At 40.9% G+C, this 13,208-nt stretch overlaps 1 protein-coding gene across 2 annotated transcripts in view; it reads left to right on the top strand.

Moving 5' to 3' along the window:
* FBLN7 (fibulin 7) overlaps positions 1-13,208 on the top strand; it is a 711,714-nt gene that overhangs the window by 613,882 nt on the left and 84,624 nt on the right. For both annotated transcript variants that reach the window (XM_086927208.1, XM_086927207.1), the window contains one exon: positions 8,781-8,918. In XM_086927208.1, the coding sequence (XP_086783334.1) occupies positions 8,781-8,918 (138 nt within the window). The remainder of the gene's footprint in view (positions 1-8,780; positions 8,919-13,208) is intronic.

Below are 13,208 nucleotides of genomic sequence, written 5' to 3'. Positions count from 1 at the left end.
CCCATCGAGGAGCGTCTTGCTTGTTCAAGTTCAAAAGAAACACGTCTATCAATCAACATAACAGTATGGTCTATTGTTTGATTCACCTTGGTGAGAAATTGCTCTATAGGACCGGTAGAGGACGTCATATTTTTCATTGTTTTACTCCTTAGTCCTCTTGTTGACATTGTGTGTGAGTTAAGGCTGTAGTTGTGTAGAGGATTATCACATGTAACTCATGGGAGGTGGGATGAGTATTCAGCCAACCCTCCTTGAAGTACATACAGTTTAATTTGTAGATGTATAATACCTGGTAGTAGATGTTAGGGGGGGGGGGCCCAGCCCAGTCTCCTCCGGTCTGTGACGGGCTTGGACGGGCCCACCCTTGGCCCAGGCTTCGCCCAGCATCCCGCGAGAGGGAACTATGATGCCCTTTAAGCGCCACCTGGCGCGTCCTGGAGGGGGTGTGGCTGGAGACCTCGAGGGCTGCCGGGAGTTGTAGGCAGCCCCTCGCCTCGCTCCACTCGGCGGTCCCGGTGTCGGATTGTGAGACACAGCAGGACGGCGGGAGGTAGGCGGTGGGGGGTCTCTACAGCCGGTCGATCTAGGAGATAGATGAATCCTTTCTTTTCCTTTTGGCAGCGAGGAGTAGAGCACGGTGATCTGGTCACACGGAGGAACGTCATCGCATAATAGATATGATTGAGAGGCCTGCACCACCATATTGTCATAAAAAGTGACGTTCCGGCAGTGCATATTGTAAATGAGGGTCTCAGTGCTCTGAAGTAACAGAAAACAGATATGCAGCACTCTATAAAAGTAGAGAGCGCCACTAACTTTTAATGTAATGGCACAAAGCATTAGATAAAATCCTTAACTTTCATTCAGAATAAATATATAATTCCAGCTTCACTTACCTTTTACTTGCATTATGTTTGTAGATTTAACATTTTAATTTCTTATTCTAGGAACCTAGTGGCAGTTAGCTTCAGTTGACCCATTGAGATATAGCTCAGATTAGGTTTTTAAGATTTAGCATCTACATTTGTTGTTCGTATATTTCCTTTATCAATGGGTTCTGTCACAGACATTCAGTGCATTCTACAGTACTTATGTAACATGGAGGTGTGCAAATATTGGGACATAGCGACTTTGTGAGAATTTATGCTCACATTTTATATTATGTTGGCATCTGGGACTTACCTTTTCAATTAGATTGCCAGTTTTATTACCAGCCCAATAAAATAAGCTTTGTAGGCCACATTTCTGAGCCAAACAATAGCTCATGTGTACTCAGTGCCCCAAATCATCATAAACTCAGGGACTCATTTACTAATTTTTGGCGTAGGGCAGTGCTACGTCAAAAGAAATGGGCTGGAATGTACTGTATCTATGAGTTACGGTGCATTCCTGTCCTATTTTACAATGATGGTGCACAAATGGCTGCCTAGCACCAACGCAGGCACCCTTGCACCAGGGTGTAAGGGTGCCTGTATGAAATCATGTTGTTTTTGTGCAGGAAAGAACACCTTCCGGCAAAAAAACATCCATTCTGCCACCCAAGGGGAGGCATAGGGTCTTGATGTATTCCCAGGTTTACATCATGTTGTAAATCTTTGAATGTGTCAAATGCCATGGGTGTCAAGTGGGAACATCCACCGTAATGCCAATGGATCTCCACCCGATGCAATGTGAGCCAATGCAGCAGCTTGTTCTGCTTTGCCTTACATTGTATCTACGAGGCCATGATAAGCCACTCAGGGTGGCTTTCCTTGGCCTCGTAGATATGGCTAAACCCTATCCGCCACTGGAACATAAAGAAAAGTGATGTTCTGGCAGCACAGCCCCTCAGTTTCTGAAAATCAGATTTCTGTATATTTTCTTTGAGCCGTCATTTACACATGGTAAAGCTGCTATTGACTCATGGATCCAGAACTTTTATCTGGAACATCCACCAAAATTCCTACTCTCTGTGTCAGCCTTCAGTTTGCCCAAAAATATGTCTAATGCAGAGGACTGTCTTTGGAGTACTGGGTATAAGGAGTCCTTTCTGAGGTTCTGACTGACTCTAGGGCCCAGAGTTGCTAACTCTTTGCATGGTGCATGTCATTTACCAACCACAGCAGAAAAGGTGGTTTGCGCTAAAACAGAGCACTTTTCGCAGCACAAAAAGTCCGTTCTACTTTGGTTCAAGGGGATGTTACTGAGTTTGATCAGTACAAACACTTGTTAAAAAAACAATACATTGCATTTTTTGCTGAAGTGGACAGCACACATCTAATGCGTAGAACCATTCAGTCTATGCAAAGGAATGTGTACTGTAAGGACATGGCTCTGCTAAAAATCCTATGGTAGGCATTGCACACTCACCTCTGCACCATGGTGCGAGGCTTTACATTGCACAAGGGAGCCCTGTTTGAAATCCAGCACTGGGGACATCTATAGTACCATGCCAATCGTTGTACATAGAGTGCATTGCTCTGTTTCTTCCTTTTCAAACGCACCGTTATATAGTAAGTGCAGTGCTACGTAGTATGAAAAATGTGTACATCTGCGCCTAAGTTCGGACTACTGCTAAGATACCTCATCTTTCTAAGGTATTGCTCAAAATATCGAGTTGTAAATGTAGGGAGAAATATTGTGATGCAGAAATATCGTTGTCAAGAATATTTTATTTTTCTAGTTAGATAATATTTTTTAGTTCATATATTCATTTTATGTGTTACTATTGTCTGTATAACTGCTATTAATTGTTTAAATATAGTTAGTAATGTTAAGTTATTTAGAGATAGGATAAGAAGTTAAATAAGCAATGATTATTAATTAATCAGACTTAAGTGAGTATGTGATTGATATTAATTATCGACATTATTTAATCCTGATTTATATTACTTATCTTTTAGGTGTGGTTGGCTAAGTTTGTAGAGGAATAGGGTGGGAACTTAACTTGGTAGCAATTAATTAACAATTCACCTTAAATTGATTATTTATTATTTAAATGTTTATTCATTATGTAAATTGTGCAATATTCATATATTTTAGTTATATTTTAGGTGGGACCTGCTGGATTTGTAAGGGTATAGGTAGGAAAGTTAATTAATCAATAATTATTTTGAAACTATTAATTTATTATTAACCAGTGCATTGATCATTAATTATGTTCATTATGTAATACTGGGATTTATTTTTGGCATATTTGAATTGCGGGTTGCTAGGTTTGTTGGGGTAGAGGGCAAGAAGTTAATAAAGCATTAATTATGAATATTTACGAACACATAACTAAATATTTAATTAATTTAAAATTATGTAATGATTATACATTTTAGTTACATTTTAGGTGTGGGCTTCTGGGTTTTTAGGGTTATTAGGTGGAAAGTTAAGTAATAATTGTTTAAGCATTAATTAATAATTGTCTAATTAATTATGTAATTGATTATAAATTATGTAAATTGTGTTATACTTATTTCTTTCATTATTTTTTTAGATGTGGGTTGCTAGGTTTGTAGAGTATAGGGTGGCAAATAATTAAGTAACACTTATTTTGTAATTGAAAATGAATTATTACATTGTGGCTTTTGTAAATTCTTTAATTGTTTTTAATTTTTTAAAATATAAATATATTATTTTAAGTAATAATGTTCATATTAAGGTTTTTTTTCTAAATTAATAGGATTATTCAAATATGCAATGTGTTTGTAGTGAAGTAGTTTACCTATTGTTGCTTAGACTGGAGTGGGAATAGTAAATATAACCCTCTGAAGTTCAACTCTTTCCCTACTGTGGCATAGACTGCAGGTGGAACAGTAAATCATATCCCTCTTAGGTCCAACGCTTTCACCACAGTTGCTAAAGTGAAGTGTGACTAGTAAATCTTACCCCGCTGCAGTCCAATGCATCCCCATCTGTTGCATGGACAGGAGTGGGAATAGTAAATTTAACCCCTCCAAAATCTAACGCTTTCCCTATTGTTGCACACACTAGAGAGCGAATCGTAAATCTTACCCCTCCGAAGTACAATGCTTTTCCTACTGTTGCACAGACTGGAGTGCCAACAGTAAATTATAGTCCTCTGAAGTTCAACTCTTAACCTACTGTTCCACAGACTGCAGTGGGAAAAGTAAATATCATGTAAAAATCAATAAGGACTAGCTATGTTAGGGGGAAGGGGGACTCAAAGAAGTATTCATGCCGGCAAACCAATTGGTTTGTTCATGAAGCCCTCACCCATCAACCTAGTTGGTGGCATGCTACATCATCGGGCCCACCACAGTGACACCGAATGTGTCCCGGGTGTGCTTCGACGCCAGGTTACTGCGGAGCTGGTATGTTCGCTGAGTGTGCAGTGTAGTGAGTGAGAAAGTGAAAGTTAAAAGCTATACAGTGGGTCCCAGTACCCGAGGGTAAATGGATAAGCTTTAATAACTGGGTCCCTGTTAGCGATTAAAAGGCCACTGGACGTGTTGGAGTGCAAATTAGGACCTCCAGCGTCCTTTGTGGTCTACATGTTTCAGCCAGGCCTTTTTTAATTTAAAACTGGCTTTCCTCTGGACCAAGTGAGTATGTGAATAAGGTGCAATTTAAATAAAGATACTAAATTATAGTGATTGTGTTATTGGCTATGTGTCGCACTCCCTAAGGTGCGATTATATGTAAGAGGGGGATTCCCTCTTGCTTTAACAGGCTATTTGCTGTAAAAAGCTTCCTTGGGTCACCTGGCAGAGAAAGAGACCGGAATTGCCGGTCTAGATCCTCCTTGGACCTATCGTTCTTCTGCTGTGCCCGGATTTGAGATTTGAGCATTTGAGATGTCATCAGTGATGTGATCAGTGATGTCACTGACCATGTCATGAATGATGTAATATGTGACATCATCAGCAATGGATTGGGTGTGCGCGAAATATAGTTTGTACAACTAACTATATAGGAGCACTTTCAATGGTTTTTTAAATGCTAATTCCTAACTATATAAGACCTGAAACCTATGGTTTTTTAAGTGAATTTGCAAGGTTTTTAAAATGCTAATTCATAGCTATATAAGGCCTGAAACCTATGGTTTTTTAAGTGAATTTGCAAGGTTTTTTAAATGCTAATTCCTAACTATATAAGGCCTGAAACCTATGGGTTTTTAAGTGAATTTGCAAGGTTTTTTAAATGCTAATTCCTAACTATATAAGGCTTAAAACCTATGGTTTTTTTTAGTGAATTTGCAAGGTTTTTTAAATGCTAATTCCTAACTATATCAGGCATGAAACCTATATTTTTTTCAATAAATTTCAAAGGTTTTGTAAATGCTAATTCTATATGCGGATAACGTTTACATATGTTATTATCCTTCTGGGACCACCTGAGCAGCCATCTTGTTTCTCAGGAGAAGTGAGGCACAAGAGAGCACAAAACAAGAGTGGAAAACACGAAAAGGGGGCAGGGTTGAGACCCCCTGACCCCCTAGCCCTTCTCAGGGGGTCCCAGAAGAACCACCAAGTGCCAACATTTTTTAAATTTTTTTTTTAAATCATGGGGTACGCGCAAGGTCTCATAGAAAATGCCATTTGAAAAATTTCACATTCAATTTTCTCAAGAACTACTGGAGGGATTTTCACCAAACATACAAAAGGCACTGCTGCATACCAGTCCCTACCATTTTCCCAAATCTGGTTGTAATTCCGTTCAGCCGTTCGAGCTGTAGCCTTGTCAGAATGTCCCTATGGAAATGAACATGGGGAAAACACGTTTTGGGACCCCCCTTTTTTCTCAGCCCCCGCTTGACGAATCCCCCCAAATTTAAGGAAAATTACAGGCAGATCCCTCAATCGGCGCCAAAGTTTTCCCTATAGAATGTTCGGAATTTCCTATGGTAACTAGGTCCTAACTATATATACCTACTGGCTATCGCCAGTAGGTAATGTGTATACATATATATATGTATACATACATTTATATATATATATATATATATATATATATATATATATATATATATGTTTTTATAGTAGTACATTTAAAGAAATAAACAAAAAAATAAGAATGCAAAATATTTATTTTTATTAATTGTTAAATTATAAATATGATTCATATGTATATGTATGTATAAATATATATGTGTGTGTATATAGTACTAGATATTAGTGAGATGTATTTACTTAACATAATATTATTGGGATAGATTAAAATACTTAAGATTTACTACTCTAAACTATATTTTTGTTAATTTTTAATGATAGTAGTGTGAAACAATATTTATTGTGGACCCAATATTCCTGTTACATGGTCTGGTTGATATTAATATTGTGTCAGTGATCCTCGTTCTAACCAAGCAATTGCTTTTGTCCAGCTAATCGCAAGTGTGGAAAACTTCGGGGGGAAACCATTTTTGTCATTCCTGCTTAATTGGTATTAGTTTCTATAAACACAATTGAAAAATGATTTGAAGACTTTCAGGCATATTTATGAGAATCTTGTATCACATTTGCACCACTTAAAGTGGTGCATGTGTGATGCAAGCCTCTCAACCCCTTCGATGTGGATGACAAAGCCAGCTCGTCATGGGCGTTACCTGCGCTGCGCGCATGAGGAGCTGGTTTTGTCACGTTACCCGCGATTTTCAAATTTCAGCGCGCAGCGGGAAAACCCGCTAGCACGCATGCGGTTAAGTCAGATTTATGAGACCATGCAGAGCCACATTGCATTGCTTTGAATGGCTTCATACGTCTGGAGTTGCCTTAATCTGTGCAAGAGAGGCTTTCCATGGGCATTGCGGTGGGTGTTCTCAAGCAAAATCCATAGTTTTTGGCGCATTTCCAGATTTTCAAGGACTTGTAAACCTGGGAATTTGCCAAAAAGATGCAACTCTCCAGGTGAGGTGCAAGGAGGGGAAATATCTTTATTTCTCCTCATTGTTTCCTCTTTCTATGTGTGTTGCATTCTTCAACACCCATAGAAGGAGAAAGACACCTCTATGGATTGTTTTTATGCAGGAATGTGTACCTATCTGCACAAAAACAATCCTGCCTACAATACAGACACCCGTGCACCATGGTGCAAGGATGCCTGCGTTGGCTCTAGGCTTCCAAAACAGCGCCAGCGCAGGATGTGACAGCAGGAATGGGCTGTATTGCATAAATATGGTGCATTCCTGCCCTTTCCAAGTGACGCAGGACAACGCAACAAGGTGACTTACTTTGCTGCCCTGCGCCACTATTTTCGATAAAGATACTCCTTTATTTCCAGCATATGAGGAATGCAAATCCATGTTCTTTGTGTTCTCATTCCATTGAGGTAGACCAATTAAAATACAATTCTTTCTTTGTGGAAGATGCAAACAAGCCCATTTCTATTTTCGTATAGTATTTCTGAGGGTGCATTAATTTCTCCTACATTTGTATTTCTTACCATCACCTCCCTTGTTGCTTATGTACCGTGGTGACTACTACTAAGGTGTGAGTAATATTGCCAGCTTGATGGCCGTTTTCAAGTTGCTGGCAACTCTGCTTGAACAATGGACTAGTATAGTGGAACTCTTGGAATACAAAGCTTGACTCCAGACTGAATTGACAGGCAGGGTTACACAAAACAGGCACTGGTCCAGAATAATGCCTTACGAACCACAAGCTAATTGAGTAGCACGTGTTACGAGGTTCTGAAGTCAAGTGCATCTGAAGTGAATACTGTAAAGCGCCCGTACCCATATGGAAGGGTTACTGTTATGGTAGCTGGACAGTGGTACTGAAGTGATGTCTTCCTTGGCATCCTTGATGTGTGGTCCTTGCTCTTATAGGGTACATGCCATAGTTACTTTACTTCTGGTTATACACCATCTGCTTTAGTGGTTGTGGCAGAGCCTGATGCAAAGCTAGCCAAATTCCCATGTCATCAAATGGAGCAGTTGCAAGTAAGGGATTCTTGGCCTCAAGCGTCCTTGCATTAGTTGGAGCTGTAGGTTTAACATGTTTTGCTTCAACATTAGAGAATCAAATGTGTGTGGACACATATCACCCCTGGACTACAACCACTTTCCATTGTCGGCTCCTCCGCAGTGGTGGAGGAGCATTGCCCCACTGCCTGGCAGAGATCCAGCAAATGAAAAGCAATGCTTTAGCATCATTTTATTTTTCGTTTGCCGGCTATGAGCCAGCTTGTGCATGGAGGGGCTGGGCATGGGAGGTGGGAGGAGGAGTTCTTGTGCACTCCCTAAGTACATATATGCGTTTGGCCGGCTGTCTCAGGCCGACCAAAACACACATGCGCACTTAGGTTTCTCCAGCCCGGATGCAATCAGCAGCTGGACTGGACAAACCCCACAGACTCCTTGACCTGAGCGGAGTGTCTTTTCTGCCTGCTCAGACCAATCCCCACGTTGCTCTGCAGCATGGAGATTGGATTTGAGTCTGTCCCAGGGGCTGCTGGGACCAGGCAGCGACCAGCAGGAGAGACATGACGGGAGGCGGTCAATGGGGTCAGGTACGTTTTTTAAAATTATTATCATGCCCCCACCTGGCCCTCCACCCTCTGTTAGTGGCGGCGAACTGCCACCTTCTGCACCAACTGTGAACATATCTATCAAGAATGCCCAATTGTCCATACCAAGTAGTTGAAGAATCATTCTGGAATTTGGGTGCCTTCCATAGCCCAACAATTCCAATTTGAAGCAATGAGAACTGCATAAACATCCTTTTTGTTCCGCTTGGCAGTAAGCACAGTTAGGAGACGCTGAAGTAGCATGTTCACCATGGTGAACAGATTTGAAAATGAACAGTTTTTTTCATTCATCCGGTGAAGTACTGTTGTATTTTATCTCTTTCCAGCACCACCTGAGTGGAGCGTTGTCAATGATCCAGCTTTCAGCCGCAAGCCACGCTGTGCCAAAATCGACAGGACTCAGCATTGCAGTTGTGATGCTGGCTTTCATATGAGTGGCACTGCAGACAATAGCATATGTCAAGGTAGGTGCTAAATTGCCTATACTCCTGGTGGTAAGTTTTCACCATGTGCAAAATTTACATCTATCAGAACATGCTCTTGGACAGAATAGGGCAATATGTCACACACATCCTAAAATATGGCTGTTACTAGAAACTGAGAATTTTAAAACTGGCATTTCCCTTTCAATTTCAAGTAGCCATCTACCTGGAGATAAACTACATTTTGGAGAATGTTTAGATCCTGTAAAATGTAAAAAAAAATCCATCACTATGTTTCTCTTTCCTATCCAATAGAAAAGCTAGGTAGCTTCAGTGCTCAGACTATGCAGTGTAATGAGAAAGTGTTCAGTCTTCATAAGTTTTTAGCCTGTAACCCTCCAAATAATTAGTAACTTGGCTTAAACGATTATTCTTCAGAATTCACATTCTTTCTCATTATGTATTACTTTTGCCGACACCTGATTTGCAAATTATTTCACTTTATGAAGACTAAAAACATAAAGGCAGCAATTTTATGTATTAATGGATGATATACACGTATGGACGGAATGCTAAGGAAATACTTTCAAATTACAAGCATAAACATTCTTAATCTGAGTCAGTCGATAATAAATATTAACCATACATTATACATGCCCAATTATATTGTACTCTGTTCCCAGTTACGTCTTTTGAAGAGCGTCCTTTAAAACGAACGATATATCAAATGTGAAAAAATTGTTTTCTAGTGACAGCTTTTTGAAAAAAAAAATTATTAAAACTTCCCATTCTCTCTGTGTCCCATATTCGGCAATTTTGTAGGCAAAACACAATATAATTCAGTGACGTAACTCAAAATATTTCAACCATCATTTGCATGGAAATAAACTGCAACGAGTTACCTACTCAGCAGACTACCAGAATATCGTTCTCAGAAAAAACCCATGAAATAAATGGGATGTATTTCGTTACAGCGCATGCTTTTACCACGCATGCCTTTACCACGCAGGTTTTACAACGCAAGTCGTTACAATGACTTGCGTTGGGGGCGCTGGATAGTGGAATAGTTTAATTTACTATTCCAACTCCAGTCCCCGTGGATAGTAGGGAAGGTTTTGGATAGTAAATTAAACTATTCCCTATCCTACAGCGCCCCCCAGTGCAAGTCGTTGTAACGACTTGCGTTGTAATACCTGCGTGGTAAAGGAACTGCGTTGTAAAAGTTGCGTGGTAAAGGATGTTCCCCAAATAAATGCCCTGATCCGAAAATTACGCGCCTATGGATTTAATTAATAGAATATGTACATCAAGTGGGATGCTATATTTTACCCATAATTAGGATGCTATATTTGTGTCAGACCTTATTTTTGCATCAATATTCTTACATTAAACCAACAAAATAAAGTTAGTCTTGAGATAGCTATATTATTGTTGATTACGGCGATATACATTTATCTTTCTATGGTTATAAAAATAAAAAGAATATGTCCTAATTGTTTATATCAAATGTGGCCAACTATGAATACCACATACCCAGCTTCTAAAGTGTGAGTTTATCTGAATAGCTGTTCAACTAAATGCCAAGAAAAGTCCATGACACTGAAATAAACATTAATGCATCATTAAAACAGTGTGCTTTTGGCTGTACGCCTAGACAAACTAAATGGGATTTCGAGGGCTTTGGGGGTTTTGCTTTGTAACTTTAATTTCACTCAAGCAGCTATTTTTCAATTAATTATTATTGACATGCTTTAACATGGTCATTTTCATTTACTAGGTAAGTAATCTTAATGTCCATTGCACTTCACCTTCCGGAAACCCGTCTCACATCACCGCACCCTACATATCCCTAGACGTTGCTGGGGCAAAATCACCAAGGAACTACTGCAAACACACCTCGCACGCAACCCCCCGACCAACCCCACCCACCTCGAGGAGGGAGCCCGCACCCTCAAACTCTGGATGGAAGACTGCACCAACACCTTAGCCCCGACAAGACAACACGCCCACAGAAATCACAGTCGGAGAGCCAGCTGGTTCACCCCGGAGCTCCTAACCTCCAAGCGCACATGTCGGAGACTGGAAAATACCTGACACGCCGAGAAAACCCTCGACAGCCACGCAGCTCTCAAAACCGCCATCCACAACCACCACCACCTCATCAGGACCACCAAGAAGGCCGCTTTCATGAACCGCCTCGACAACAACGCACTCAACAGCAAGGAGCTTTTCAACATCGTAAAGGAACTCTCCAACCCCAGCTCCTGCACCAACGACGACATCCTCCGTCACAAGCCCTGTGCGACGCCCTTGCTGCCTTCTTCCACCACAAGATTACCGACATCCACGACAGCTTCAACCTTCAGATGGACCCTGCCAACCCCACCACCCCGGCCCCACCGACCACAACCGCCTCACCGCCTGGACCAGCGTAACCACCGAGGACACGATCAAAACAATGAGTACCATCCACTCAGGCGCCCCGACCGACCCTCTTCTCCACCACATCTTCAACAAGGCAGATAGCTCCATTACAACCCACCTGTGCAACATCATCAACCTCTCATTCAAGACCGCGACCTTCCCTGAGAGCAGGAAACACGCCGAGATTAACGCCTTACTGAAGAAACCCAAAGCAGACCCGAGCGACCTAAAGAACTTCCGGCCCATCTCCCTGCTTCCATTTCCGGCAAAGGTCATCGAGAAGACCGTCAACTCCCAGCTCACCCGCTTCCTAGAAGACAACAACATCCTCGACCCCTCCCAGTCAGGCTTCCGCAAAAACCACAACACTGAGACCGCCCTCATCGCCGCCACCAGAGCTTTCCAAACTCTGTGTCGGGACACAGTACTGTCTCGCATGCCATGTGTGGGTGTGTTGCCTAATGATGCATAGCTGCCAAGGTTTCAAATTGCCATGTGTGACGTTTTCATAATTTCAGGGTTACGATGAGTGACATTGCAACGAGTATGAGAGACACTTTCTCCCAAGGAAAGCAGCAGAAAATCCGCACTCTTTGTTTTCTTCGTTTCCTCAAGGTGTGCACGGTGAGGAAAGGCTAACAGAAAGAAGTGCAGCCGCAGTTTAATTACCAGCTCACGCACCAGCTGAGCATGAGGCTCATCCTTCCTTTTGGTGGCGCAATTGCATACTACAACTGACAGTCTGCAAAACTAAGAGATTGACTGCTGAAGTAAATCCAATCTGTTTGTGGAAATGTCCACTAATCCTGATTCTGTGAATCAGTAGCATTTCTTCCTGCAGGTCAGTTATTTGTGCACATAACCACAACTTACATGTGAGAAAACATTATAAATGGGCCCAAAGGGATTTGCCCAAGATCATACATACAATTTACTTCAATGAGTAGCTCAGATTAGAATGCAGAAACTATTGACCGCAGTCAAAAACTAATAAATGATTTACACAATATGTACAATTTCAGAAATAGTGACAGAAAAGGGTGAAATTCTGTATTTGACTCACCAAGCCTTGATCTGAAGGAGCATTAATTTGAAGGATGATGCTACCAAGAGATGATTGTGTATCTGAAAAAAGTGTCTGCAGAGAGTATTTTTCGGTTACATGGAGCAACATCTGCAATGAGTACACAGAGATTTGATCACAGATTTATCGAGGATAGGTACTAGTAAGTACAGTTGGCCCTGTGAGTGAGTGTGAGCCTGCTAGCACAGCTTTAGCTAGCAGTGCGAGAGGAAAAGTTTACTGAAAATCGTTAGTGAAATACAGCACTATGCCCTTTGGCTACTTACAGCAAAATGAAGAGAACAATATTTAAGATTTAAGTTAACGGTGTAGAATTAAAAAAAAATACAGCCTTGTGTTATGGGAGCTATTGATTATGATGCTGTCCTCAAGGTGCAGATAATAATTTTGAGGTTGTGTTAAACTTTCATGAATAGATTGTTAATAAAAAAACGTACAAAGGTTAGGGCCAGTGGAAATATACAAGTATGTGGCTGCAGTGTTGAGCAATAAGGTGCGGTCCTAACTTCACCTTGTCCTTGTGTCCTAATCCGCCTGTACAAAGCCAACCCTTAACTTCCATTCCAGTTACTACTAGAAAAACTTGAAAGATGATGCATTTACAGATTTATTGATTTCCACCCTAAAACTCAAACCATGGTTAGCCTTTTAAATCTGGGAACGCCCAAAGCTCGTACATGTGTGGGCATTCTCAAACTCCAATCAAAAGCTCTCTCACCCTAGAAATGAAATAAATAAAGCAAGAAATAAATCAGGAGACAAAAGATACCAAAACAAGAGGCGAAAGAAAATAAGTGAAAAACTGATTAACACCCAGTTTTGCC

This window comes from Lissotriton vulgaris, chromosome 6 (assembly GCF_964263255.1).
Source record: "Lissotriton vulgaris chromosome 6, aLisVul1.2, whole genome shotgun sequence".
NCBI lineage: Eukaryota > Metazoa > Chordata > Amphibia > Caudata > Salamandridae > Lissotriton > Lissotriton vulgaris.
The sequence above is the reverse complement of the archived record's forward strand: the minus strand, read 5'-3'. Positions and strand labels throughout refer to the sequence as shown.